The 27,152-nt window shown below is 49.3% G+C and overlaps 1 protein-coding gene and 1 long non-coding RNA gene across 2 annotated transcripts in view; both read left to right on the top strand.

Moving 5' to 3' along the window:
* The window catches only part of LOC118378258 (nesprin-3-like), a 79,190-nt gene extending 52,651 nt beyond the window's left edge, over nt 1-26,539 (top strand). The window contains exons 12-20 of the mRNA XM_052495867.1: nt 213-347; nt 815-976; nt 2,308-2,480; nt 4,318-5,513; nt 5,545-6,686; nt 6,936-7,094; nt 12,171-12,359; nt 13,629-13,676; nt 24,512-26,539. Coding sequence (XP_052351827.1) covers nt 213-347; nt 815-976; nt 2,308-2,480; nt 4,318-5,513; nt 5,545-6,686; nt 6,936-7,094; nt 12,171-12,359; nt 13,629-13,676; nt 24,512-24,700 — 3,393 coding nt within the window. The 3' untranslated portion in view covers nt 24,701-26,539. The remainder of the gene's footprint in view (nt 1-212; nt 348-814; nt 977-2,307; nt 2,481-4,317; nt 5,514-5,544; nt 6,687-6,935; nt 7,095-12,170; nt 12,360-13,628; nt 13,677-24,511) is intronic.
* LOC127915887 (uncharacterized) lies at nt 7,121-10,249 on the top strand. The gene is made up of 3 exons (XR_008092756.1): nt 7,121-7,855; nt 8,350-8,501; nt 9,262-10,249. It is a non-coding gene; the product is annotated as an uncharacterized LOC127915887 (long non-coding RNA).
* Nucleotides 26,540-27,152: the final 613 nt, after the last annotated feature.

A 27,152-nucleotide genomic window follows, 5' to 3' on the forward strand; every position in this document is an offset into this window, starting at 1 on the left:
CCAAGATGGCTGTTTTGTTACCATCATCCATTCTAGTGTTCTATTTAATTCTGTACTCACGGTAATCTACACCTGTGTCTCTCAAACTGGTTTCCTCTAGCCAGTTCCAGTGTGTACTAGGAGAAGCATATACATATATAAGCAAAGCATTTATAAAGCATTGATCATTTGTTTTACTATTAATAAGCTACTGCTTGTGTCCTCTCTCTCAGGTGATCAAGAAGGACTTGGAGGACTGTGAGGCCCACATCACAGCTCTGGAGACTCTGGTGTCGTCTAGCTCTGCTAACAGGACACAGTTTGAGAGGCTTTACGGGGACTGGAGAATCCTTTACAAGTCCGTCAGGGTAAGAAGGGCTCTGAGAGAGACGGCAACTCCATTCTTCACAGGTTCTGAAAAAGGTTAACAAAGACCCTTTTCATGCTACTGAGCCAAGCTGGGCTTTTTAAAAATGTTTTTTTCCTTTATTTAACTAGGCAAGTAAGTTAAGAACAAAGTCCTATTTTCAATGACAGCCTAGGAACAGTGGATTAACTGCCTTGTTCAGGGGCAGAGTGACAGATTTGTACCTTGTCAGCTCGGGGTTTTGATCTTGCAACCTTTCGGTTACTAGTCCAGCGCTCTAACCACTAGGCTACGCTGCTGCCAGGCATTCTGGGGTTACGCCTCATTATAGTTTCTGGAAACGTGCTGGGAAGGACAATGTGAAAAGAAGATATCCCAGTCAACAGTACTGTTAGGGTTGGCACTATAGTGTTAATCAGGCACATGTATTTGTGCATTCATGTTTGGATGTGTCTCTCTCTGTGTCAGGTAAAGGTGAAGGAGAGTGAGGAGAGCATCGGGGGGCATGAGAGTTTCCACGTGAGCCTGCTAAACGTGGAGAAGTGGTTGATGATTATGAGGCAGAAGCTGGAGTCCTACCGCAGTTCTACTGGGGAGTGGAGCTTGGACAACAGACAGCAAGAGGCCGAGGTACAGACTTTCCACATTTATCTGTTATGTTCTTGTATCGTATGGTATGTTATGTCTAGGTTAGTATGTTGATGGGACAACAGACAGCACAAGACTGAGGTACTGGTCTGTTATCTTAAAGGGCAACGCCACCACTTTTCAACTTCATTTTCAGTATCTCCAGCACAATACCAATGTCAACATATGTGAAAACGGCAAATTGTTATGTTTTGTATAATTGTTTTAATTTTTTTATTTTTAACTAGGCAAGTCAGTTAAGAACAAATTCTTATTTACAATGATGGCTTACCAGAAGGCAATAAGCCTCCTGCGGGGGGGCTGGGATTCAAATGTATATACATTTAATACAAATATAGGACCAAACACACATCACGACAAGAGAGACAACACAACACTACATAAAGAGAGACCTAGACAACAACACAGCATGGTAGCAACACATGACAACACAGCATGGTAGCAACACATGACAGCACAGCATGGTAGCAACACAAAACAGGATACAAACATTGTTGGGCACAGAGAACAGCACAAAGGGCAAGAAAGTAGAGACAACAATACATTACGCAAAGCAGCCACAACTGTCAGTTAGTGTCCATGATTGAGTCTTTGAATGAAGAGATGAAGATAAAACTGTCCGGTTTGAGTGTTTGTTGCAGTTCGTTCCAGTTGCTAGCTGCAGCGTACTGAATAGACGAGCGAGCCAAGCATTGGGCTCCCGAGTGGCGCAGCGGTCTAAGGCACCGCATCTCAGTGGTTGTGGTGTCACTACAGACACCTTGGTTCAAATCCAGGCTGTATCACAACCGGCTGTGATTGGGACTCCATAGAGTAGTGCACAATTGCCCCAGCGTCGTCTGGGTGTGGCTGTTGTAGGCCGTCCATTGTAAATAAGAATTTGTTCTTAACTAACTTGCCTAGTAAAATAAAGATTAAATAAAAAGATGAGAATGCTTTGAAGACCTATAAAGATAAAAAGTTCTACCCGATGACATCATCAAAAGTGAAAACATTTTAACAGTGATTTTCAAACACTACGAGATTCGCGGTGACGTGGGGAGCAAGAAATACCCCTCTGGCTAGAAACTTGTTATATGTTTTGAAAATGCACTGTTTTTTTTACTGTTAATCCTTCCCTGTGATGTCAGAGAAGCTTTTAAAATATATATTTTTAACCACAGATCATAGAAACTGGCTGTTTTCACATGTAGACACTGGTTTGGTGCAACGGACACTGATCAATATGTTGCTGTTTTCATATGTTTTCATAAGTCTATGTGGCCGTAGCCTAAGTCCCGTCCTGTCCTGTTATTCTTCCTCCGACCCTGTAGAGGGCACTAGGTGAGTTCCCAGAGAAGGAACTGCAGCTGCACCAGACAGAGGTTCAGGGACAGGGGGTGCTGGAGAGGACCTCTGAGGAGGGCCGGGTACACATCCTCAGGGACATGAAGCACCTGAGGGAGTCCTGGATGGCCCTCCATGACCTCAGCCTCAACCTCTTCAGGTACACCACACTAATTCAGGCTGGATGCAAAACTCATAGAATTAGATATAGAACACAAGAAGGGTTATTTATTCCTGACCAAGATGACTGCCATTATCACATTCTATAGCTATGCAGGTCTATGACATCTGCCACTGAATGATAGGGTCTCTAAGGGAGAAGTAATCTAGCACCACTACTACTAATAATACTATTACTCCTACTACTACTCATACTACTAGTCCTACTACTCCTACTAGTCCTACTACTACTACTACTACTCCTCCTACTACTCCTACTAGTCCTACTACTATAACTACTACTACTCCTACTACTACAAAACTACTACTACTACTACTATTACTACTACTACTCATACTACTAGTCCTACTACTAGTCCTACTACTCCTACTACTACTACTATTACTCCTACTAGTCCTACTAGTCCTACTAGTCCTACTACTCCTACTACTCCTACTCCTACTACTACTACTACTACTACTACTACTACTACTCCTACTACTACTATTACTCCTACTACTACTACTACTCATACTACTAGTCCTACTAGTCCTACAACTACTACTACTACTACTCCTCCTACTACTCCTACTAGTCCTACTACTATAACTACTACTAGTCCTACTACTCCTACTACTACTACTACTCCTACTACTACTCCTACTACTACTCCTACTACTCATACTACTAGTCCTACTACTACTACTACTACTACTACTACTACTACTCGTGTTACTAGTCCTACTACTATTACTACTACTACTACTACTACTACTAGTCCTACTACTACTATTACTACTACTACTAGTCCTACTACTACTACTACTACTATTACTACTACTATTACTACTACTACTAGTCCTACTACTAGTCCTACTACTACTAATACTACTACTACTACTACTAGTCCTACTACTACTAATACTAATACTAATATGACTACTAGTCCTACTACTATTACTACTACTACTACTACTACTAGTCCTACTACTACTACTACTACTAGTCCTACTACTACTACTACTACTATTACTACTACTAGTCCGACTACTACTACTACTACCAGTCCGACTACTACTAATACTACTAGTCCTACTACTACTAGTCCTACTACTACTACTACTAGTTATACTACTAGTCCTACTACTACTAGTCCTACTACTAGTCATACTATTACTACTACTAGTCCTACTCCTACTACTACTACTACATCTGTAGTTTAGTGGATTTCAGATGAGGTCCTCGACAACCTCTAATGGCTTGTGCACATTTATCTCCAAAACCCTTCTACATAAAAGTAATTATATTGTAACGGCGTTCTTCGTTTGTAGAATGAGAGTCGGACCGAAATGCAGCGTTGTGGTTACTCATGACTTTAATAGAAAAAGTGACACATGAAATAACTATACAAAATACAAAACAACAAACGGAACGTGAAACCTATTACAGCCTATCTGGTGAAACTACACAGAGATAGGAACAATCACCCACAAAATACACAGCGAAACCAGGCTACCTAAATACGGTTCCCAATCAGAGACAACGAAAATCACCTGACTCTGATTGAGAACCGCCTCAGGCAGCCAAGCCTATGCAACACCCCTACTCAGCCGTAATCCCAATAATTACAAAAACCCCAATACGAACCACAACATATAAACCCATGTCACACCCTGGCCTGACCAAACATATAACGAAAACACAAAATACAATGATCAAGGCGTGACATATATTACATATGCTGTCCCTGCATCTGGGTAAAAAGTATTTAATGCGGCCAATTGCACATTCTTAAGAGATGCCTTCAGTACTGACTGTCTGTTGTTCCGATCTCCAGGCTGCTGAATGGGCACAGCTCTGAGGACCCTGACTTAGACACCCAGAGGGAGAGGGTGAGAGGCCAGGCTGGGGAGAGGCCAGGCCCAGGCAGTGAGCTCTTTCCTGGGGAGGGAGGAGACATGATTAAGGGTAGTGGCTCCAGCAGCAGTAGAGAGGGTGCTCCAGAGAGATCCCCAGGAGAGGGCCATGGGGTCTGGCTCTCTCAGAGCTCTGGGGTAGGGGCTGGGAGAGGGGGAAGAACAGGGTTAGGAGGAAGGTTGGAGCGAGGGGAAGGAGGGGAGAGTTTTGGAGCAGAAGAGGGTATTTGGGTCGACGGAGCGTTTGAGGGCAGTATGGAGGTTATGGATCTCTCTGAACATAGGGAGAGACAGGGCAGGGATCGACAGACTCTTGGTCAACAACTGAGTCCTATGACGTTAACCTTGGCAGGCAGTCAGAGACGGGGACAGGGTGGTGGGAGTGGGGACAGGGAGAGGGAAAGGGAGAAGAAGAGGGGTGGCGGTGAGCACAGCCTAGGTGTAGAGGGGGTGGACTCCTCCATCGTTTGGAGAGGGGGGTACGGTCAGAGGGGAGAGGAGGGAACCACAGGGATGACATCAGGCCACACAGGGGGCAGAAGCACCCATGGTGGAGGAGGATTGGTGGTGGTGGACTCTGGCTCCAGGGTTAGTGGGGTGGTGGGGGACTCTGGCTCCAGGGTTAGTGGGGTGGTGGGGGACTCTGGCTCCAGGGTTAGTGGGGTGGTGGGGGACTCTGGCTCCAGGGTTAGTGGGGTGGTGGTGGACTCTGGCTCCAGGGTTAGTGGGGTGGCGGGGGACTCTGGCTCCAGGGTTAGGGGGGTGGTGGGGGACTCTGGCTCCAGGGTTAGTGGGGTGGTGGTGGACTCTGGCTCCAGGGTTAGCGGGGTGGTGGTGGACTCTGGCTCCAGGGTTAGTGGGGTGGTGGTGGACTCTGGCTCCAGGGTTAGTGGGGTGGTGGTGGACTCTGGCTCCAGGGTTAGTGGGGTGGCGGGGGACTCTGGCTCCAGGGTTAGTGGGGTGGCGGTGGACTCTGGCTCCAGGGTTAGTGGGGTGGTGGTGGACTCTGGCTCCAGGGTTAGTGGGGTGGTGGGGGACTCTGGCTCCAGGGTTAGTGGGGTGGTGGTGGACTCTGGCTCCAAGGTTAGTGGGGTGGTGGGGGGACTCTGGCTCCAGGGTTAGCGGGGTGGTGGGGACTCTGGCTCCAGGGTTAGCGGGGGTGGGGGACTCTGGCTCCAGGGTTAGAGGGGTGGTGGTGGACTCTGGCTCCAGGGTTAGCGGGGTGGTGGTGGACTCTGGCTCCAGGGTTAGTGGGGTGGCGGGGGACTCTGGCTCCAGGGTTAGTGGGGTGGTGGTGGACTCTGGCTCCAGGGTTAGTGGGGTGGGGGTGGACTCTGGCTCCAGGGTTAGTGGGGTGGCGGGGGACTCTGGCTCCAGGGTTAGTGGGGTGGCGGTGGACTCTGGCTCCAGGGTTAGTGGGGTGGTGGTGGACTCTGGCTCCAGGGTTAGTGGGGTGGTGGGGGACTCTGGCTCCAGGGTTAGTGGGGTGGTGGTGGACTCTGGCTCCAAGGTTAGTGGGGTGGTGGGGGACTCTGGCTCCAGGGTTAGCGGGGTGGTGGGGGACTCTGGCTCCAGGGTTAGCGGGGTAGTGGGGGACTCTGGCTCCAGGGTTAGAGGGGTGGTGGTGGACTCTGGCTCCAGGGTTAGCGGGGTGGTGGTGGACTCTGGCTCCAGGGTTAGTGGGGTGGTGGGGGACTCTGGCTCCAGGGTTAGTGGGGTGGTGTGGGACTCTGGCTCCAGGGTTAGCGGGGTGGTGGGGGACTCTGGCTCCAGGGTTAGCGGGGTGGTGGGGGACTCTGGCTCTAGGGTTAGCGGGGTAGTGGGGGACTCTGGCTCCAGGGTTAGAGGGGTGATGGTTGACTCTGGCTCCAGGGTTAGCGGGGTGGTGGGGGACTCTGGCTCCAGGGTTAGCGGGGTAGTGGGGGACTCTGGCTCCAGGGTTAGTGGGGTGGTGGTAGTAGATGTGTCTGAGTCCAGCAGTAGTGGGCAGACAGAGGAGTGGGTGGATGGGCAGAGGTCCAGAGGAATGGCTGAATCCCTGGCCATGGAGGTAGATGTGGGGTTGGGGTCAGGCTCTGGGTTAGAGCATAGCAGCAGAGGCAACTACGACAAGGGAACAGGTGGAATGAGAGACCACAGTGAAGGGGGACATCTGCGACACAGAGGCTTTTTCCCGCCTATCAAGACCAGGATGGAGGATTCAGTCATGGATGGTCTCACTCTGTCATTCCAGCAAGGCTCTGCTAGAAAACCCTCTGGAAGGCTACAGGGCTCAAGTCACCACACCACGGTCTGGTTTCTCCACCCATTCTTTTACCTCCAATCATAATAATCACATTTTCTAGTTCATAAAGAAAGATATAAACTTCAAGTTGACATGCTATAATTGACGTGTCTCTCAATACACTGTAACCCATATTCAACTGCCGTTATAAACTGAAATATTAAGAAAGTTAGCTAGCTGATTTTTTTTTGTTACATATATTTCCTACAGTAAGTTGATGTTGTTGCTGATCATGTCGTTGTTGGGGTCCTTCAGGCAGATGTTGGGGCAACCCTGAGTGCAGGGGACTATGAGGACAGGAGGAGGGAGTTTGAGGCCTGGCTACAGAAGGAGAACGATACACTCTCAGGGATTCTGAGCACAGAGGGACTGCTGAGCACCAAAGAACTCAAGATCAGGCAGAAAACACTCATGGTTGGTGCTGATTTTTCTTCTCAGAAATATACACTATTGCATTTCCAGTATTCCATTTGTGTTTATATTTACACAAATATGATAAGTTACTCTAGGTCTGTGTCCGTCTTATGGTTAGTAATGTGCATGCTACATGATAACTTCATAAAACGTGTATTTCATCTGGAGGACATTATGTTCAGAGTGCACCAAACAAAACCCTAGGATGGTATAAAATACCTTACAGCGAAGCCCTGACAAATTCACAACCCTTCTGGCCTTCCGGGTGAAGACTAAAATAACTTTTGGCAGCTGAATTGCAGCCAGTTACATCACAACCACAAGCTGCCTGACAGTCAGACAGGTTACATCACAATCACAAGCTGCCTGACAGTCAGACAGGTTACATCACAATCACAAGCTGCCTGACAGTCAGACAGGTTACATCACAATCACAAGCTGCCTGACAGTCAGACAGGTTACATCACAACCACAAGCTGCCTGACAGTCAGACAGGTTACATCACAACCACAAGCTGCCTGACAGTCAGACAGGTTACATCACAATCACAAGCTGCCTGACAGTCAGACAGGTTACATCACAACCACAAGCTGCCTGACAGTCAGACAGGTTACATCACAATCACAAGCTGCCTGACAGTCAGACAGGTTACATCACAACCACAAGCTGCCTGACAGTCAGACAGGTTACATCACAACCACAAGCTGCCTGACAGTCAGACAGGTTACATCACAATCACAAGCTGCCTGACAGTCAGACAGGTTACATCCCAACCACAAGCTGCCTGACAGTCAGACAGGTTACATCACAACCACAAGCTGCCTGACAGTCAGACAGGTTACATCACAATCACAAGCTGCCTGACAGTCAGACAGGTTACATCCCAACCACAAGCTGCCTGACAGTCAGACAGGTTACATCACAACCACAAGCTGCCTGACAGTCAGACAGGTTACATCACAACCACAAGCTGCCTGACAGTCAGACAGGTTACATCACAACCACAAGCTACCTGACAGTCAGACAGGTTACATCACAACCACAAGCTGCCTGACAGTCAGACAGGTTACATCACAACCACAAGCTGCCTGACAGTCAGACAGGTTACATCACAACCACAAGCTGCCTGACAGTCAGACAGGTTACATCACAATCACAAGCTGCCTGACAGTCAGACAGGTTACATCACAACCACAAGCTGCCTGACAGTCAGACAGGTTACATCCCAACCACAAGCTGCCTGACAGTCAGACAGGTTACATCACAACCACAAGCTGCCTGACAGTCAGACAGGTTACATCACAACCACAAGCTGCCTGACAGTCAGACAGGTTACATCCCAACCACAAGCTGCCTGACAGTCAGACAGGTTACATCACAACCACAAGCTGCCTGACAGTCAGACAGGTTACATCACAATCACAAGCTGCCTGACAGTCAGACAGGTTACATCACAACCACAAGCTGCCTGACAGTCAGACAGGTTACATCACAACCACAAGCTGCCTGACAGTCAGACAGGTTACATCACAATCACAAGCTGCCTGACAGTCAGACAGGTTACATCACAACCACAAGCTGCCTGACAGTCAGACAGGTTACATCACAACCACAAGCTACCTGACAGTCAGACAGGTTACATCACAATCACAAGCTGCCTGACAGTCAGACAGGTTACATCACAATCACAAGCTGCCTGACAGTCAGACAGGTTACATCACAACCACAAGCTGCCTGACAGTCAGACAGGTTACATCACAATCACAAGCTGCCTGACAGTCAGACAGGTTACATCCCAACCACAAGCTGCCTGACAGTCAGACAGGTTACATCCCAACCACAAGCTGCCTGACAGTCAGACAGGTTACATCACAATCACAAGCTGCCTGACAGTCAGACAGGTTACATCACAATCACAAGCTGCCTGACAGTCAGACAGGTTACATCACAACCACAAGCTGCCTGACAGTCAGACAGGTTACATCACAATCACAAGCTGCCTGACAGTCAGACAGGTTACATCCCAACCACAAGCTGCCTGACAGTCAGACAGGTTACATCACAACCACAAGCTGCCTGACAGTCAGACAGGTTACATCCCAACCACAAGCTGCCTGACAGTCAGACAGGTTACATCCCAACCACAAGCTGCCTGACAGTCAGACAGGTTACATCACAATCACAAGCTGCCTGACAGTCAGACAGGTTACATCACAATCACAAGCTGCCTAACAGTCAGACAGGTTACATCCCAACCACAAGCTGCCTAACAGTCAGACAGGTTACATCCCAACCACAAGCTGCCTGACAGTCAGACAGGTTACATCACAATCACAAGCTGCCTGACAGTCAAGACATGGCACCCTATTCTCTATTTATGGCACTACTTTTGATATAGGGCTGTGGTCAAATATAGTGCACTATAAAGGGAATATGGTGTCATTTGGGACACTAGCAGGCCATGTTAGTGGTTAGGATGTATCTGTCAGTATGGGAACACAGAAAACGCTTCAAATTCAGTCAGCAGACAGTGGACATTGATTCAAGGCAGACGGGGGATTGGAGATGTTTGATTGGGGATACACTGTGTGTGTTTCAATAGATATGAAGGATTATTGCTTCAGGATTTACTGCGGCCTGAATTCTCCTGTGCAAAGATCCTCTGTAGACATTACTCACTGACACATTGCTTATTGTTATTACATGATGCAGCAATTCCCCTGCTTATCCCTCAGCCACATGCAACAGTTCTCAGTCCCCCTGTTGTTCACTCCCCTTCTCTCTTCCCCCTCTCTCTCTGCCTCTTTCTTTCTGTCCCTCCCTCTCTGTCTCTCCCTCCCCTTCTCTCTTCCCCCTCTCTCTCTGCCTCTCTCTTTCTGTCCCTCCCTCTCTGTCTCTCCCTCCCCTTCTCTCTTCCCCCTCTCTCTCTGCCTCTCTCTTTCTGTCCCTCCCTCTCTGTCTCTCACTCCCCTTCTCTCTTCCCACTCTCTCTCTGCCTCTTTCTTTCTGTCCCTCCCTCTCTGTCTCTCCCTCCCCTTCTCTCTTCCCCCTCTCTCTCTGCCTCTCTCTTTCTGTCCCTCCCTCTCTGTCTCTCCCTCCCCTTCTCTCTTCCCCCTCTCTCTCTGCCTCTTTCTTTCTGTCCCTCCCTCTCTGTCTCCCCCTCTCTCTTCCCCCTCTCTCTGCCTCTTTCTTTCTGTCCCTCCCTCTCTGCCTCTCTCTTTCTGTCCCTCCCTCTCTGTCTCCCCCCTCTCTGTCTCCCCCTCTCTCTTCCCCCTCTCTCTCTGCCTCTCTCTTTCTGTCCCTCCCTCTCTGCCTCTTTCTTTCTGTCCCTCCCTCTCTGCCTCTCTCTTTCTGTCCCTCCCTCTCTGCCTCTCTCTTTCTGTCCCTCCCTCTCTGCCTCTCTCTTTCTGTCCCTCCCTCTCTGTCTCCCCCCTTCTCTCTTCCCCCTCTCTCTCTGCCTCTCTCTTTCTGTCCCTCCCTCTCTGTCTCTCCCCCTCTCTCTCTGCCTCTCTCTTTCTGTCCCTCCCTCTCTGTCTCCCCCACTCTCTCTTCCCCCTCTCTCTCTGCCTCTCTCTTTCTGTCCCTCCCTCTCTGCCTCTTTCTTTCTGTCCCTCCCTCTCTGCCTCTCTCTTTCTGTCCCTCCCTCTCTGTCTCCCCCCTCTCTCTTCCCCCTCTCTCTCTGCCTCTGTCTTTCTGTCCCTCCCTCTCTGCCTCTTTCTTTCTGTCCCTCCCTCTCTGCCTCTCTCTTTCTGTCCCTCCCTCTCTGTCTCCCCCCTCTCTCTTCCCCCTCTCTCTCTGCCTCTCTCTTTCTGTCCCTCTCTCTCTGCCTCTTTCTTTCTGTCCCTCCCTCTCTGCCTCTTTCTTTTTGTCCCTCCCTCTCTGCCTCTCTCTTTCTGTCCCTCCCTCTCTGCCTCTCTCTTTCTGTCCCTCCCTCTCTGCCTCTCTCTTTCTGTCCCTCCCTCTCTGTCTCCCCCTTCTCTCTTCCCCCTCTCTCTCTGCCTCTCTCTTTCTGTCCCTCCCTCTCTGTTCCCCCCCTCTCTTCCCCCTCTCTCTCTGCCTCTCTATTTCTGTCCCTCCCTCTCTGTCTCCCCCTCTCTTCCCCCTCTCTCTCTGCCTCTCTCTTTCTGTCCCTCCCTCTCTGTCTCCCCCCTCTCTCTCCCCCCCTCTCTCTGCCTCTCTCTTTCTGTCCCTCCCTCTCTGTCCCCCCCCTCTCTCTTCCCCCTCTCTCTCTTCCTCTCTCTTTCTGTCCCTCCTCTGTCTCTCCCCCTCTCTCTCTCTTCCCCCTCTCTCTTCACCCTCTCTCTCTTCCTGTCCCTCCCTCTCTCTCCCCCTCACTCTGTCTCCCCCCTCTCTCTTCCTGTCTCCCCCCTCTCTGTCTCCCCCCTCTCTGTCTCCCCCCTCTCTCTTCCTCTCTCTTTCTGTCCCTCCCTCTCTGTCTCCCCCCCTCTCTATCTCCCCCTCTCTCTCTTCCTGTCTCTTTCTGTCCCTCCCTCTCTGTCTCTCCCCCTCTCTCTCTTCCTGTCTCTCCCCCTCTCTCTCTTCCTCTCTCTTCCTGTCTCTCCCCCTCTCTCTTCCTCTCTCTTTCTGTCCCTCCCTCTCTGTCTCTCCCCCTCTCTTTCTTCCCCTCTCTCTTCCTCTCTCTTTGTCCTTTCCTCTCTCTCTCTCTCCCTCTCTCTCTTTCTTCCCCCTCTCTCTCCCTCTCTCTTTCTTCCCCTCTCTCTCTCTCTCTCTCTCTCTCTCTCTCTCTCTCTCTCTCCCCCTCTCTCTTTATTCCCCCTCCCTCTCTTCCTCTCTTGTTCTATCCCTCCCTCTGTCTATTCCCCCTCTCTCTCTTCCTCTCTCGTTCTATCCCTCCCTCTGTCTCTCCCCCTCTCTCTCTAACCCTCTCTCGTTCTATCCCTCCATCTCTCTCCCCCTCTCTCTTTCTTCCCCCTCTCTCTCTTCCTCTCTTGTTCTTTCCCTCCCTCTGTCTATTCCCCCTCTCTCTCTTCCTTTCTCGTTCTATCCCTCCCTCGGTCTCTTCCCCCTCTCTCTTTCTTCTTCCTCTCTCACCCCTCCCTCTCCTCACTCCCACAGACCTTACGGTCCAGTGTAGACTGGGGTCAGGAGCAGTTCCAGCTACTACTGATGGCTTGGGCGGTAGCCGGGGCCAGGGCTGACCGTGGGGCTGAGGATGTGGGCATGGAGGAGATACGTTATCGCTGGATGCTCTACAAGTCCAAACTGGAGGATGTAGGAGACCTCAAGGCCCTGTTGAATGTCAAGGTAAACAATACTGTGCAAATATTGTATTGTGCCTCTAAAATGGCGCCCTATTCCCTTTTTATAGTGCCCTATTTTTGACTAGGACCTATTCATAGGTTGCACCTCTGTCAGTCGGTCATGTCATTGTTATGAACATTCTCTAGCTGCCTCTACCAGTGGTGTGATAGAGGTGCTCTGAAGTCATGATAAGCCCAGTCATTCTGGACGGAGGCTAACGACTGCCTGGAAATGTGATTATGTTGCTAAAGTAGTCAAATGTTTAGTAGGAAACAACTTTGCCAGCATTATCATGTCGTCAAATTTACCTTAGACAAATGGAATTGTTGTCATTAGCTAGCAACGTTTTGCAAAAAATAGCCAGCAATGCTAACGGTAGCTAGCTAAAAGCCAGTGTCCTACCCTCAATCGTAGTTAACGTTATACTGCATCTAAAGTCAATCTGGGGACATCAAAATGATGAGGTTTTCCTACTAATTATTTCCCTTTGAAGGGCATTGTATTTACAAGCCACTGTCATGCACTTTTGATGAAATCTTCATCAGCACTCATTGATTATGTCTTGTGTAGAATGCTCAGATAAGCATCAGTCCAGAACGAACGTTCAAAACAATATTGTGACGAAACAACCCATTTTTAGCTCTGGACAAAAGTAGTGCAATATTTCGGGAATAGGATGCTGTGTAAAATGTACATCCAGCAGAGGGCGTTAAAGAGTATCCTATAATAAAGAGATGATACATTGGTCTACCACAGGGATGGGCAACTTTGATGTTTTGGGGGCCACAAAACAACGACATTTATCATGAGGGTTGGTTCTACATACCCACATCCATACCCCCCGTCTTGCATTATAGTGGCATTGAAGAGGGGGGGAAACACATTTTAAAGTTTGTTTCCTGCAATTCTACACATTTTGCCATAGGGTGGAGGCAAATGTTTGCAATTTTTAATATGAGAACTGATGATCAATGGGCCCCACTCCGGTTTGTAAGTCAACCATTCCTACTACAGATAGCTGGCCGCCAGACTAACTTAACAATCTAAATGGTTTTGGCTGACATGGACTAATTGAGTGACTGCTGATACACAACCAAATTTAGAAACTGCACTTTGTGTATTCTATTATTCTACCCCTCCCCCCCAATTCCCCTCCCTGGTCTTCCAGAAGGTACACTGCTATCATCAATGTTGGGTAATGGTCTGGCTGCACTGTTCTGTGTAAAGCACATGCAGTATATTGACCTGTATGTTTTCTTGATTTCTTTCCAGCAGGGTGCCGGTGCTGCTGGCCGAGAGGAACACACCAGGACAGCTAAGGTGCAGTTAACAATCGCTCTCAATGATCTTGTCTTGGTCAAACATTCCTCTAATATTCAGTGTAGTTTAAACTGGAAAGAACTTGTGGCCTGGGCTGATCCAGTGGTCTCAGCTGCAGCCTGAGGAATGCAAATATCAGTCAGTATCTGGATAATATGTGTGAAATGCTTGATAATATAAGTGATATCAACAGAGAAGTATATTTTCTGGGTGATTTAAATATCGACTGGCTGTCGTCAAGCTGTCCACTCAGGAAAAAACTTCAAACTGTAACCAGTGCCTGTAACCTGGAACAGGTTGTCAGTCAACCTACTAGGGTAGTTACCAACAGCACAGGAATGAAATCATCAACATGTATTGATCATATTTTCACTAACGCTTCAGATATTTGCTTTAAATCAGTATCCAAATCCATATGATGAGGTGAACAACATATAATAGCCATATCTAGGAAAACCAAAGTTCCAAAGGCCTAATATAGTGTATAAGAGGTCATCCAATACGGTTTGTAGTGATTCTTATGTTGATGATGCAACATTAACAAATCATGTGACTAAACTAAATAAAAATAAACTACACTATGAAACAAAGATCAATTAAATAATGAATGATAGTAAAAAGCTTTGGGGCACCTTAAATTACATTTTGGGTTTCAGGTTTGGGGAGATTAAACTCTCTAATTGTTTATATTTTAAAATGTTGCCAGGAAATGCAGCTCTGTCTTGGGTTCTGCTGTTGTGCAGTAGTTGCACAGCCTTTCCTCTACAGGGAGCCAGGTTCTGCTGTGGTACAGTGGTTGCACAGCCTTTCCTCTACAGGGTTCTCCAGGTTCTCCTGTGTCTACCCTTCTCATGGAAAGGCTGTGCTCACTGAGCCTGTACTTTGTAAAAGTTTTTCTAAGGTATTGCTCAGTAACCATGGTCAAATAGTTAGCCATGGTGTACTGTCGATTTAGGGGCAGGTTGCACTGCATTGTGCTTTGTGCTTGTGTTTCCCAATAAGGAATGTAATTTTGACTGTGTTGTAATTTGTTTTATTCTGATTGATTGGATGTTCTGGTCCTGAGGCTTCAGTGTGTTAGTAGAACAGGTTTGTGAACTCAGCTCCAGGACCAGCTGGATGAGGGGACTCTTTTCGTTGCTCAGCTCTTGGTATTGCAGGGCTTGGTAATGGTATGAGAGGGTCACTGTATTTTAGATGTTTCCCAAACGTAATTGCTCTATTTTTAGTTTGTATTATTAGTGGATATTGACATAATTCTGCCCTGCGTGTATTGTTTGTAGGTTTCCTCTGGACATGTAGGAGAATCTTACAGAACTCTGCATGCAGTGTTTCAATGGGGTGTTTGTCCCATTGGGTGAAATCTTGTTTTGCAAGTGGACCCACCACCTCGCTGCCATAAAGTGCAATTGGTTCAATTACATATTCAATTAGTTTTAGCCACATTTTAATATTTAAGTATTTGAATTTGAATTGGTCTTTTATTGGCATAGAATGCCCTGCCGGCTTTTTCTCTCAGTCCATTTCCTGCTTTATTAAGGTGTCCAGTTGAGCTTATTTTTAAACCTAAGTAATTGTAGTATGTACAGTACTCTATATATTTTCTACCAATTGAGAACTTTGGTCTAATTCCCTGAGATCTGGATCTTCTCTGGAAAATCATTATTTTAGTATTTTTGGGGTTTACTGCCAGGGCCCAGGTCTGGCAGTACTGCTGTAGCAGGTCCAGGCTCTGCTGTAGGCCATGTGCTGTGGGTGACAGCATGTATAGGTCATCTGTGAAAATCAGGCATTTAACCTCTGAATTGTGGAGACTAACACCAGGGGCTGAGGATTGTTCTAGAATTGTGGCCAATTCATTGACGTAAATATTGAAGGGTGCAGGGCTCAGATTGCAACCCTGGCGAAGGCCCCGCCTCTGGTTAAAGAATTCTGTTATTTTCTTGCCAAGCATACATGTTGGTATTATTTTGGTGGACATGTCTATTAGGGTGTAAATGTGACCGGTCATGTGATGTTTTTGTATACATCCAATTAGGATTTTACTCAAGACATTGTGCTTATTAAGGAAGGTTAGAACTCTTACATTTATAATACTACAGAAAACCTTCCCCGGGTTACTGTTCACACAAATGCCTCTGGAATTGTTAGGGTCAAATTAGTATTTTTTCTTAAAGATTGGGGGGGTTATGAGTCCTTGATTCCAGATGTCAGGGAAATAACCTACACTCAGGATCAAATTAAACAGTTTTAATATAATAATAATAATTCTTTCCAATGTGTCAAGTAATTATAATTTTGTTTTCTTATGATTTGGTTGGGTCTAATTATGCAGCTGCCCTGGAGCTCTGTAGGGTGTGTTTGTGTGCTCTCTCTCTGTCTCTGTCTCTGTCTCTGTCTCTCTCTCTGTCTCTCTCTCTCTCTCTCTCTCTCTCTCTCTCTCTCTCTCTCTCTCTCTCTCTCTCTCTCTCTCTCTCTCTCTCTCTCTCTCTCTCTCTGTCTCTGTCTCTGTCTCTGTCTCTCTCTCTCTCTCTGTCTCTGTCTCTCTCTCTCTCTCTGTCTCTCTCTCTCTCTCTCTCTCTCTCTCTCTCTCTCTCTCTCTCTCTCTGTCTCTGTCTCTCTCTCTCTCTCTCTCTCTCTGTCTCTCTCTCTCTCTCTCTCTCTCTCTCTCTCTCTCTCTCTCTCTCTCTCTCTCTCTGTCTCTCTCTCTCTCTCTCTCTCTCTCTCTCTCTCTCTCTCTCTCTCTCTCTCTCTCTCTCTCTGTCTCTCTCTCTCTGTCTCTCTCTCTCTCTCTCTGTCTCTCTCTCTGTCTCTCTCTCTCTCTGTCTCTCTCTCTCTCTGTCTCTCTCTCTCTCTGTCTCTCTCTCTCTCTGTCTCTCTCTCTCTCTGTCTCTCTCTCTCTCTGTCTCTCTCTCTGTCTCTTGCTCTGTCTCTTGCTCTGTCTCTCTCTCTCTCTCTGTCTCTCTCACTCTGTCTCTCTGTCTCTATCAGTGATCTGTGAACACAGCAGGTGCATGGCTGGCTACAAATAAGGAGGATAGCTAACTAAGTTTACCCCCAGGTTGTTGATAAGGTAAAAATAACAGCAGACATAGATGAAAGAAACTGGTGTGTCACTCACACAAAGTCTTGGCTGTTGATGGAGCTGTCTTGTTAAGATAGTGAGCATGAGTGAGTGGGTGAGGATTTTCTCGCTTCACTTGGAAGAACACTCAGTGTGTGTGTGTGTGTGTGTGTGTGTGTGTGTGTGTGTGTGTGTGTGTGTGTGTGTCTGTGTGTCTGTGTCTGTGTCTGTGTCTGTGTCTGTGTCTGTGTCTGTGTCTGTGCGTGTGTGTGCATGTTCACAATCCTGATTATATTGAGGGGGCTGTGAGCCTTTTCTATGTTTACCTAGCTAGCTAACACTGACCCTACTGTGTGACTCTACTGTGTGACTCTACTGTGTGCCCCTACTCTGTGACTCTACTGTGTGCCCCTACTCTGTGACTCTACTGTGTGACTCTACTGTGTGACCCAACTGTGTGACTCTACTGTGTGACTCTACTGTGTGACCCTACTGTGTGACCCTACTTACTGACCCTACTGTGTGACCCTACTGTGTGACCCTACTGTGTGACTCTACTGTGTGACCCTACTGTGTGACCCTACTGTGTGACCCTACTGTGTGACCCTACTGTGTGACCCTACTGTGTGACCCTACTGTGTGACCCTACTGCGTGAACCTACTGTGTGACCCTACTGTGTGACCCTACTGTGTGACCCTACTGTGTGACCCTCTGTGTGACCCTACTGTGTGACTCTACTGTGTGACCCTACTGTGTGACCCTACTGTGTGACCCTACTGTGTGACCCTACTGTGTGACCCTACTGTGTGACCCTCTGTGTGACCCTACTGTGTGACCCTACTGTGTGACCCTCTGTGTGACCCTACTGTGTGACTCTACTGTGTGACCCTCTGTGTGACCCTACTGTGTGACCCTACTGTGTGACCCTACTGTGTGACCCTACTGTGTGACCCTACTGTGTGACCCTACTGTGTGACCCTCTGTGTGACCCTACTGTGTGACCCTACTGTGTGACCCTCTGTGTGACCCTACTGTGTGGCTCTACTGTGTGACCCTACTGTGTGACCCTGTGTGACCCTCTGTGTGACCCTACTGTGTGACCCTACTGTGTGACTCTACTGTGTGACCCTACTGTGTGACCCTACTGTGTGACCCTACTGTGTGACCCTACTGTGTGACCCTACTGTGTGACCCTACTGTGTGACCCTACTGTGTGACCCTACTGTGTGACCCTACTGTGTGACTCTACTGTGTGACCCTACTGTGTGACCCTACTGTGTGACCCTCTGTGTGACCCTACTGTGTGACCCTACTGTGTGACCCTGTGTGACCCTACTGTGTGACCCTACTGTGTGACCCTCTGTGTGACCCTACTGTGTGACCCTACTGTGTGACCCTACTGTGTGACCCTACTGTGTGACTCTACTGTGTGACCTCTACTGTGTGACCCTACTGTGTGACCCTCTGTGTGACCCTCTGTGTGACCCTACTGTGTGACTCTACTGTGTGACTCTACTGTGTGACCCTACTGTGTGACCCTACTGTGTGACCCTACTGTGTGACCCTACTGTGTGACCCTACTGTGTGACCCTACTGTGTGACCCTACTGTGTGACCCTACTGTGTGACCCTACTGTGTGACTCTACTGTGTGACCCTACTGTGTGACCCTACTGTGTGACCCTACTGTGTGACCCTACTGTGTGACCCTACTGTGTGACCCTACTGTGTGACCCTACTGTGTGACCCTACTGTGTGACCCTACTGTGTGACCCTACTGTGTGACCCTACTGTGTGACTCTACTGTGTGACTCTACTGTGTGACCCTACTGTGTGACCCTACTGTGTGACCCTCTGTGTGACCCTACTGTGTGACCCTATTCTGTGACCCTCTGTGTGACCCTACTGTGTGACCCTACTGTGTGACCCTACTGTGTGACTCTACTGTGTGACTCTACTGTGTGACCCTCTGTGTGACCCTACTGTGTGACCCTACTGTGTGACCCTACTGTGTGACCCTACTGTGTGACCCTACTGTGTGACCCTACTGTGTGACCCTACTGTGTGACCCTACTGTGTGACCCTACTGTGTGACCCTACTGTGTGACCCTACTGTGTGACCCTACTGTGTGGCTCTACTGTGTGACCCTACTGTGTGACCCTACTGTGTGACCCTCTGTGTGACCCTACTGTGTGACCCTACTGTGTGACCCTCTGTGTGACCCTACTGTGTGACCCTACTGTGTGACCCTACTGTGTGACCCTACTGTGTGACTCTACTGTGTGACCCTACTGTGTGACCCTACTGTGTGACCCTACTGTGTGACCCTACTGTGTGACCCTACTGTGTGACCCTACTGTGTGACCCTCTGTGTGACCCTACTGTGTGACCCTACTGTGTGACTCTACTGTGTGACTCTACTGTGTGACTCTACTGTGTGACCCTACTGTGTGACCCTCTGTGTGACCCTACTGTGTGACCCTATTCTGTGACCCTCTGTGTGACCCTACTGTGTGACCCTACTCTGTGACTCTACTGTGTGCCCCTACTCTGTGACTCTACTGTGTGACTCTACTGTGTGACCCAACTGTGTGACCCTACTGTGTGACCCTACTGTGTGACCCTACTGTGTGACCCTACTGTGTGACCCTCTGTGTGACCCTACTGTGTGACCCTCTGTGTGACCCTACTGTGTGGCTCTACTGTGTGACCCTACTGTGTGACCCTACTGTGTGACCCTACTGTGTGACCCTCTGTGTGACCCTACTGTGTGACCCTCTGTGTGACCCTACTGTGTGACCCTACTGTGTGACCCTACTGTGTGACCCTACTGTGTGACCCTACTGTGTGACCCTACTGTGTGACCCTACTGTGTGACCCTACTGTGTGACCCTACTGTGTGACCCTACTGTGTGACCCTACTGTGTGACCCTACTGTGTGACCCTACTGTGTGACCCTCTGTGTGACCCTACTGTGTGACCCTCTGTGTGACCCTACTGTGTGGCTCTACTGTGTGACCCTCTGTGTGACCCTACTGTGTGACCCTACTGTGTGACCCTCTGTGTGACCCTACTGTGTGACCCTCTGTGTGACCCTACTGTGTGACCCTACTGTGTGACCCTACTGTGTGACCCTACTGTGTGACCCTACTGTGTGACCCTACTGTGTGACCCTACTGTGTGACCCTACTGTGTGACCCTACTGTGTGACCCTACTGTGTGACCCTACTGTGTGACCCTACTGTGTGACCCTACTGTGTGACCCTACTGTGTGACCCTACTGTGTGACCCCTGTGTGACTGTGTGACCCTACTGTGTGACCCTACTGTGTGACCCTACTGTGTGACCCTACTGTGTGACCCTACTGTGTGACCCTCTGTGTGACCCTACTGTGTGGCTCTACTGTGTGACCCTCTGTGTGACCCTACTGTGTGACCCTACTGTGTGACCCTCTGTGTGACCCTACTGTGTGACCCTCTGTGTGACCCTACTGTGTGACCCTACTGTGACCCTGTGTGACCCTACTGTGTGACCCTACTGTGTGACCCTACTGTGTGACCCTACTGTGTGACCCTACTGTGTGACCCTCTGTGTGACCCTACTGTGTGACCCTACTGTGTGACCCTACTGTGTGACCCTACTGTGTGACCCTACTGTGTGACCCTACTGTGTGACCCTACTGTGTGACCCTACTGTGTGACCCTACTGTGTGACCCTACTGTGTGACCCTACTGTGTGACCCTACTGTGTGACCCTACTGTGTGACCCTACTGTGTGACCCTACTGTGTGACCCTACTGTGTGACCCTACTGTGTGACCCTACTGTGTGACCCTCTGTGTGACCCTACTGTGTGGCTCTACTGTGTGACCCTACTGTGTGACCCTACTGTGTGACCCTACTGTGTGACCCTACTGTGTGACCCTACTGTGTGACCCTACTGTGTGACCCTACTGTGTGACCCTGCTGTGTGACCCTACTGTGTGACCCTCTGTGTGACCCTACTGTGTGACCCTCTGTGTGACCCTACTGTGTGACCCTACTGTGTGACCCTACTGTGTGACCCTACTGTGTGACCCTACTGTGTGACCCTACTGTGTGACCCTCTGTGTGACCCTACTGTGTGGCTGACCCTACTGTGTGACCCTCTGTGTGACCCTACTGACCCTGTGACCCTACTGTGTGACCCTACTGTGTGACCCTACTGTGTGACCCTACTGTGTGACCCTACTGTGTGACCCTACTGTGTGACCCTACTGTGTGACCCTACTGTGTGACCCTACTGTGTGACCCTACTGTGTGACCCTACTGTGTGACCCTACTGTGTGACCCTACTGTGTGACCCTACTGTGTGACCCTACTGTGTGACCCTACTGTGTGACCCTACTGTGTGACCCTACTGTGTGACCCTCTGTGTGACCCTACTGTGTGACCCTACTGTGTGACCCTACTGTGTGACCCTACTGTGTGACCCTTCTGTGTGACCCTCTGTGTGACCCTACTGTGTGGCTCTACTGTGTGACCCTACTGTGTGACCCTACTGTGTGACCCTCTGTGTGACCCTACTGTGTGACCCTACTGTGTGACCCTACTGTGTGACCCTACTGTGTGACCCTACTGTGTGACCCTACTGTGTGCTCTACTGTGTGACCCTACTCTGACTGTGTGACCCTACTGTGTGACCCTACTGTGTGACCCTCTGTGTGACCCTACTGTGTGACCCTACTGTGTGGCTCTACTGTGTGACCCTACTGTGTGGCTCTACTGTGTGACCCTACTGTGTGACCCTACTGTGTGACCCTCTGTGTGACCCTACTGTGTGACCCTCTGTGTGACCCTACTGTGTGACCCTACTGTGTGACTCTACTGTGTGACCCTACTGTGTGACCCTACTGTGTGACCCTCTGTGTGACCCTACTGTGTGACCCTACTGTGTGACCCTACTGTGTGACCCTACTGTGTGACCCTCCTGTGTGACCCTACTGTGTGACCCTCTGTGTGACCCTACTGTGTGACCCTACTGTGTCTACTGTGTGACCCTACTGTGTGACCCTCTGTGTGACCCTACTGTGTGACCCTACTGTGTGACCCTACTGTGTGACCCTACTGTGTGACCCTACTGTGTGACCCTACTGTGTGACCCTCTGTGTGACCCTACTGTGTGACCCTACTGTGTGACCCTACTGTGTGACCCTACTGTGTGACCCTACTGTGTGACCCTCTGTGTGACCCTACTGTGTGGCTCTACTGTGTGACCCTACTGTGTGACCCTACTGTGTGACCCTCTGTGTGACCCTACTGTGTGACCCTACTGTGTGACCCTACTGTGTGACCCTACTGTGTGACCCTACTGTGTGACCCTACTGTGTGACCCTCTGTGTGACCCTACTGTGTGACCCTACTGTGTGACCCTACTGTGTGGCTCTACTGTGTGACCCTACTGTGTGACCCTACTGTGTGACCCTCTGTGTGACCCTACTGTGTGACCCTACTGTGTGACCCCCTACTGTGTGACCCTACTGTGTGACCCTACTGTGTGACCCTACTGTGTGACCCTACTGTGTGACCCTACTGTGTGACCCTACTGTGTGACCCTCTGTGACCCTGACCCTACTGTGTGACCCTACTGTGTGGCTCTACTGTGTGACCCTACTGTGTGACCCTACTGTGTGACCCTACTGTGTGACTCTACTGTGTGACTCTACTGTGTGACCCTACTGTGTGACCCTACTGTGTGGCTCTCTGACTGTGTGACCCTACTGTGTGACCCTACTGTGTGACCCTGACTGTGTGACCCTACTGTGTGACCCTACTGTGTGACCCTACTGTGTGACCCTACTGTGTGACCCTACTGTGTGACCCTACTGTGTGACCCTACTGTGTGACCCTACTGTGTGACCCTCTGTGTGACCCTACTGTGTGTGTGGCTCTACTGTGTGACCCTACTGCGTGACCCTACTGTGTGACCCTACTGTGTGACTCTACTGTGTGACTCTACTGTGTGACCCTACTGTGTGACCCTACTGTGTGACTCTACTGTGTGACCCTACTGTGTGACCCTACTGTGTGACCCTACTGTGTGACTCTACTGTGTGACTCTACTGTGTGACCCTACTGTGTGACCCTACTGTGTGGCTCTACTGTGTGGCCCTACTGTGTGACCCTACTGTGTGACCCTACTGTGTGACCCTACTGTGTGACCCTACTGTGTGACCCTACTGTGTGACCCTACTGTGTGACCCTACTGTGTGACTCTACTGTGTGAGCCTACTGTGTGACCCTACTGTGTGGCCCTACTGTGTGACCCTCTGTGTGACCCTACTGTGTGACTCTACTGTGTGACCCTACTGTGTGACCCTACTTACTGACCCTACTGTGTGACCCTACTGTGTGACCCTACTGTGTGACCCTACTGTGTGACCCTACTGTGTGACCCTACTGTGTGACCCTACTGTGTGACTCTGACTGTGTGACCCTACTGTGTGACCCTACTGTGTGACCCTACTGTGTGACCCTGACTGTGTGACCCTACTGTGTGACCCTACTGTGTGACCCTCTGTGTGACCCTACTGTGTGGCTCTACTGTGTGACCCTCTGTGTGACCCTACTGTGTGACCCTACTGTGTGACTCTACTGTGTGACTCTACTGTGTGACCCTACTGTGTGACCCTACTGTGTGGCTCTACTGTGTGACCCTACTGTGTGGCTCTACTGTGTGACCCTACTGTGTGACCCTACTGTGTGACCCTACTGTGTGACCCTCTGTGTGACCCTACTGTGTGACTCTACTGTGTGACCCTACTGTGGGCCCCTCCTTGCTGACCCTACTGTGTGACCCTACTGTGTGACCCTACTGTGTGGCTCTACTGTGTGACCCTACTGTGTGACCCTACTGTGTGGCTCTGACTGTGTGACTCTACTGTGTGACTCTACTGTGTGACCCTACTGTGTGACCCTACTGTGTGACCCTACTGTGTGACCCTACTGTGTGACCCTCTGTGTGACCCTACTGTGTGACCCTACTGTGTGACCCTCTGTGTGACCCTACTGTGTGACCCTACTGTGTGACCCTACTGTGTGGCTCTACTGTGTGACCCTACTGTGTGACCCTACTGTGTGACCCTACTGTGTGACCCTACTGTGTGACCCTACTGTGTGACCCTACTGTGTGACCCTACTGTGTGACCCTACTGTGTGACCCTACTGTGTGACCCTACTGTGTGACCCTACTGTGTGACCCTACTGTGTGACCCTACTGTGTGACCCTACTTACTGACCCTACTGTGTGACCCTACTGTGTGACCCTACTGTGTGACCCTACTGTGTGACCCTACTGTGTGACCCTCTGTGTGACCCTATTCTGTGACCCTCTGTGTGACCCTCTGTGTGACCCTCTGTGTGACCCTACTGTGTGACCCTCTGTGTGACCCTCTGTGTGACCCTACTGTGTGGCTCTACTGTGTGACCCGTGTTGACGTGACACAGTATACACTCCCTTAAAAGGGACTATCACTTTGATCCCATGAATGGTCTGTCTTTGCTCTGTCTATGACTTTTCTTTTCTCAAGCCCAGCTGTTTACTCCCCAAAAATTGATGGGTTGAATTACGTGAATTAAAATATGTTTGTTTGTACAAACTAGTGTTGTTTGGGACTGTGTTTGTGTATTTGACTAGGTGCATGTGTATGTGTGTGTGTTCCATGTGTATATATATATACAGTGTGTGTGTGTGTGTGTGTGTGTGTGTAACGTCTCTATATTGACTCCCTGCAGGAGAAGACTCCAGGCCTGCTGTACCGTGTGTGTCGGGTGGCCCTGCCCCTCTGGCTCCTGCTGTTGGCTCTGCTCCTCTTTGCCTTCTTCCTGCCCTGGATGGACGAAGCCTCCAGCTGCTCTCTGTCCAACAACTTCGCCCGCTCCTTCAACATCATGCTCCGTTACCACGGACCTCCACCCACATAGGAAAGGAGATATAGGATTATGAAGACCATTGCTCTTCACCCTCAATCCATTCTGTGCGTGTGTGTCAGTTTGGGTCAGTGAGTGTGTGTCAGTGTGTGAATACGTTTCTGCTGTAGGTGTCAGTGTGTGGGTGGGTGACCTCAGCTGTTCTCACACAGTCAGACCAATTCAGCTCCTCTATCACACAGGCTGGCAGCACTTCACAGAGAACAGCACTCCACACTCCTATTCACACTACTACAGTAGCTAATGGCCACCAAACACTTAGCATAATGTTGGAGTAGTGAGCGGAGGTGATGTGGGATAAGGAGGTGGATTTTTATTGCCTTTATTTAAGGGGTGAAATGATGCTTACATGGTCTTAGATAACTTAGATAACTAACCGAGTGTGATCTGTCATATACCAAAAATACCTATCATGGTTTGCTGCCATTTTAAAGAATGGTGTGGATAACACTTTTTTAAACTGCCTTTAACCCTAATAAATAACATGATGCTTTTTTAAACTGCCTTTAACCCTGATAAATAACATGATGCTTTTTTAAACTGCCTTTAACCCTGATAAATAACATGATGCTTTTTTAAACTGCCTTTAACCCTGATAAATAACATTATGCTTTTTTAAACTGCCTTTAACCCTGATAAATAACATGATGCCTTTTCTTCTTGGATGAGTGTAAGATGTTTTTAGAGCTCTATTTTGAACCTGTACATGATGCCTGTTGCACAGATGACCTTTATCAATTGTAGCACTGAGTTAATGACAGTCTAGCGCTTCAAAGATCAGGAATAGTTGACATTCTAGATGCAGGATGTTCTCATGTCCACCGAAACACAATATCTGTTCTATCATGAATCAACTCAAATCTAACACATACCGATGACGATTAAGCAAGTCAGTCAGTAATGGTATACAGGATGTCCCACTTCTGACTGTCCAAATATACATCCTACTTGTACTGTACTGTACTTTACTTTACTGTACTGTACTGTAGGCATGTTTCAACCATATGCTTCCCTTTCTCAAGGTTCTATGCTATATTTGAACACTTTCGTAATGATCCCTTGGCACAGTTAAACCGTTTGGTGAATATAGCAATTATAAAGCCTTGTACTATGGCCCCTGACTTTTTCTTGGACCACAGACAGAGTGTTCTAGATGCCAAATTTACTTTGGTTTTTATACGTAATGTTCAGCAGGGCCCAGATTATAAGATGGAAATAGCCGCTGTTATGGGAGAGGGGCCTTTTTTGAGCAGATTCTTAAAATGATGCAATGAACCTCTCAACCTTGACTTTTCCCCCTCGTTCTCTGTTGCTCGCTCACGCTCTCTTTTTTAAATCCCCTCTTTCTCCCCCTCTGTTTTTATCTCCCCTCTTTCTCCCCCGCTATTTCTTCCTCTCTCTCTCTCTTTCTACCATCTCCCTCCTCCTCCTCCCCTCTTTCTCCCCCTCTATTTCTTCCTCTCTCTCTCTTTCTACCATCTCCCTCCTCCTCCCCTCTTTCTCCCCCTCTATTTCTTCCTCTCTCTCTCTTTCTACCATCTCCCTCCTCCTCCTCCCCTCTTTCTCCCCCTCTATTTCTTCTTCTCTCTCTCTTTCTACCATCTCCCTCCTCCTCCCCTCTTTCTCCCCCTCTATTTCTTCTTCTCTCTCTCTTTCTACCATCTCCCTCCTCCTCCTCCCCTCTTTCTCCCCCTCTTTCTTCCTCTCTCTCTCTTTCTACCATCTCCCTCCTCCTCCTCCCCTCTTTCTCCCCCTCTATTTCTTCTTCTCTCTCTCTTTCTACCATCTCCCTCCTCCTCCTCCCCTCTTTCTCCCCCTCTCTCTCTCTTTCTACCATCTCCCTCCTCCTCCTCCCCTCTTTCTCCCCCTCTCTCTCTTTCTACCATCTCCCTCCTCCTCCTCCCCTCTTTCTCCCCCTCTCTCTCTTTCTACCATCTCCCTCCTCCTCCTCCCCTCTTTCTCCCCCTCTATTTCTTCCTCTCCCTCTCTTTCTACCGTCTCCCTCCTCCTCCTCCCCCCTTCTCCCCCTCTATTTCTTCCTCTCTCTCTCTTTCTACCATCTCCCTCCTCCTCCTCCCCTCTTTCTCCCCTCTATTTCTTCCTCTCTCTCTCTTTCTACCATCTCCCTCCTCCTCCTCCCCTCTTTCTCCCCCTCTCTCTCTTTCTACCATCTCCCTCCTCCTCCTCCCCTCTTTCTCACCCTCAATTTCTTCCTCTCTCTTTCTACCGTCTCCCTCCTCCTCCCCTCTTTCTCCCCCTCTATTTCTTCCTCTCGCTTTCTTTCTACCATCTCCCTAATCCTCCCTCTCCCCCCTCCCTCTCTCCTCCCTCTCTCTCCTCCCTCTCTCTCCTCCTCCCCCCTCCCTCTCCTCCCTCCCTCTCTCTCCTCCTCCCCCCTCCCTCTCTCTCCTCCTCCCCCCTCCCTCTCTCTCCTCCCTCTCTCTCC

This window comes from Oncorhynchus keta, chromosome 35 (genome assembly GCF_023373465.1).
Source record: "Oncorhynchus keta strain PuntledgeMale-10-30-2019 chromosome 35, Oket_V2, whole genome shotgun sequence".
NCBI classification, from domain to species: Eukaryota; Metazoa; Chordata; class Actinopteri; order Salmoniformes; family Salmonidae; genus Oncorhynchus; species Oncorhynchus keta.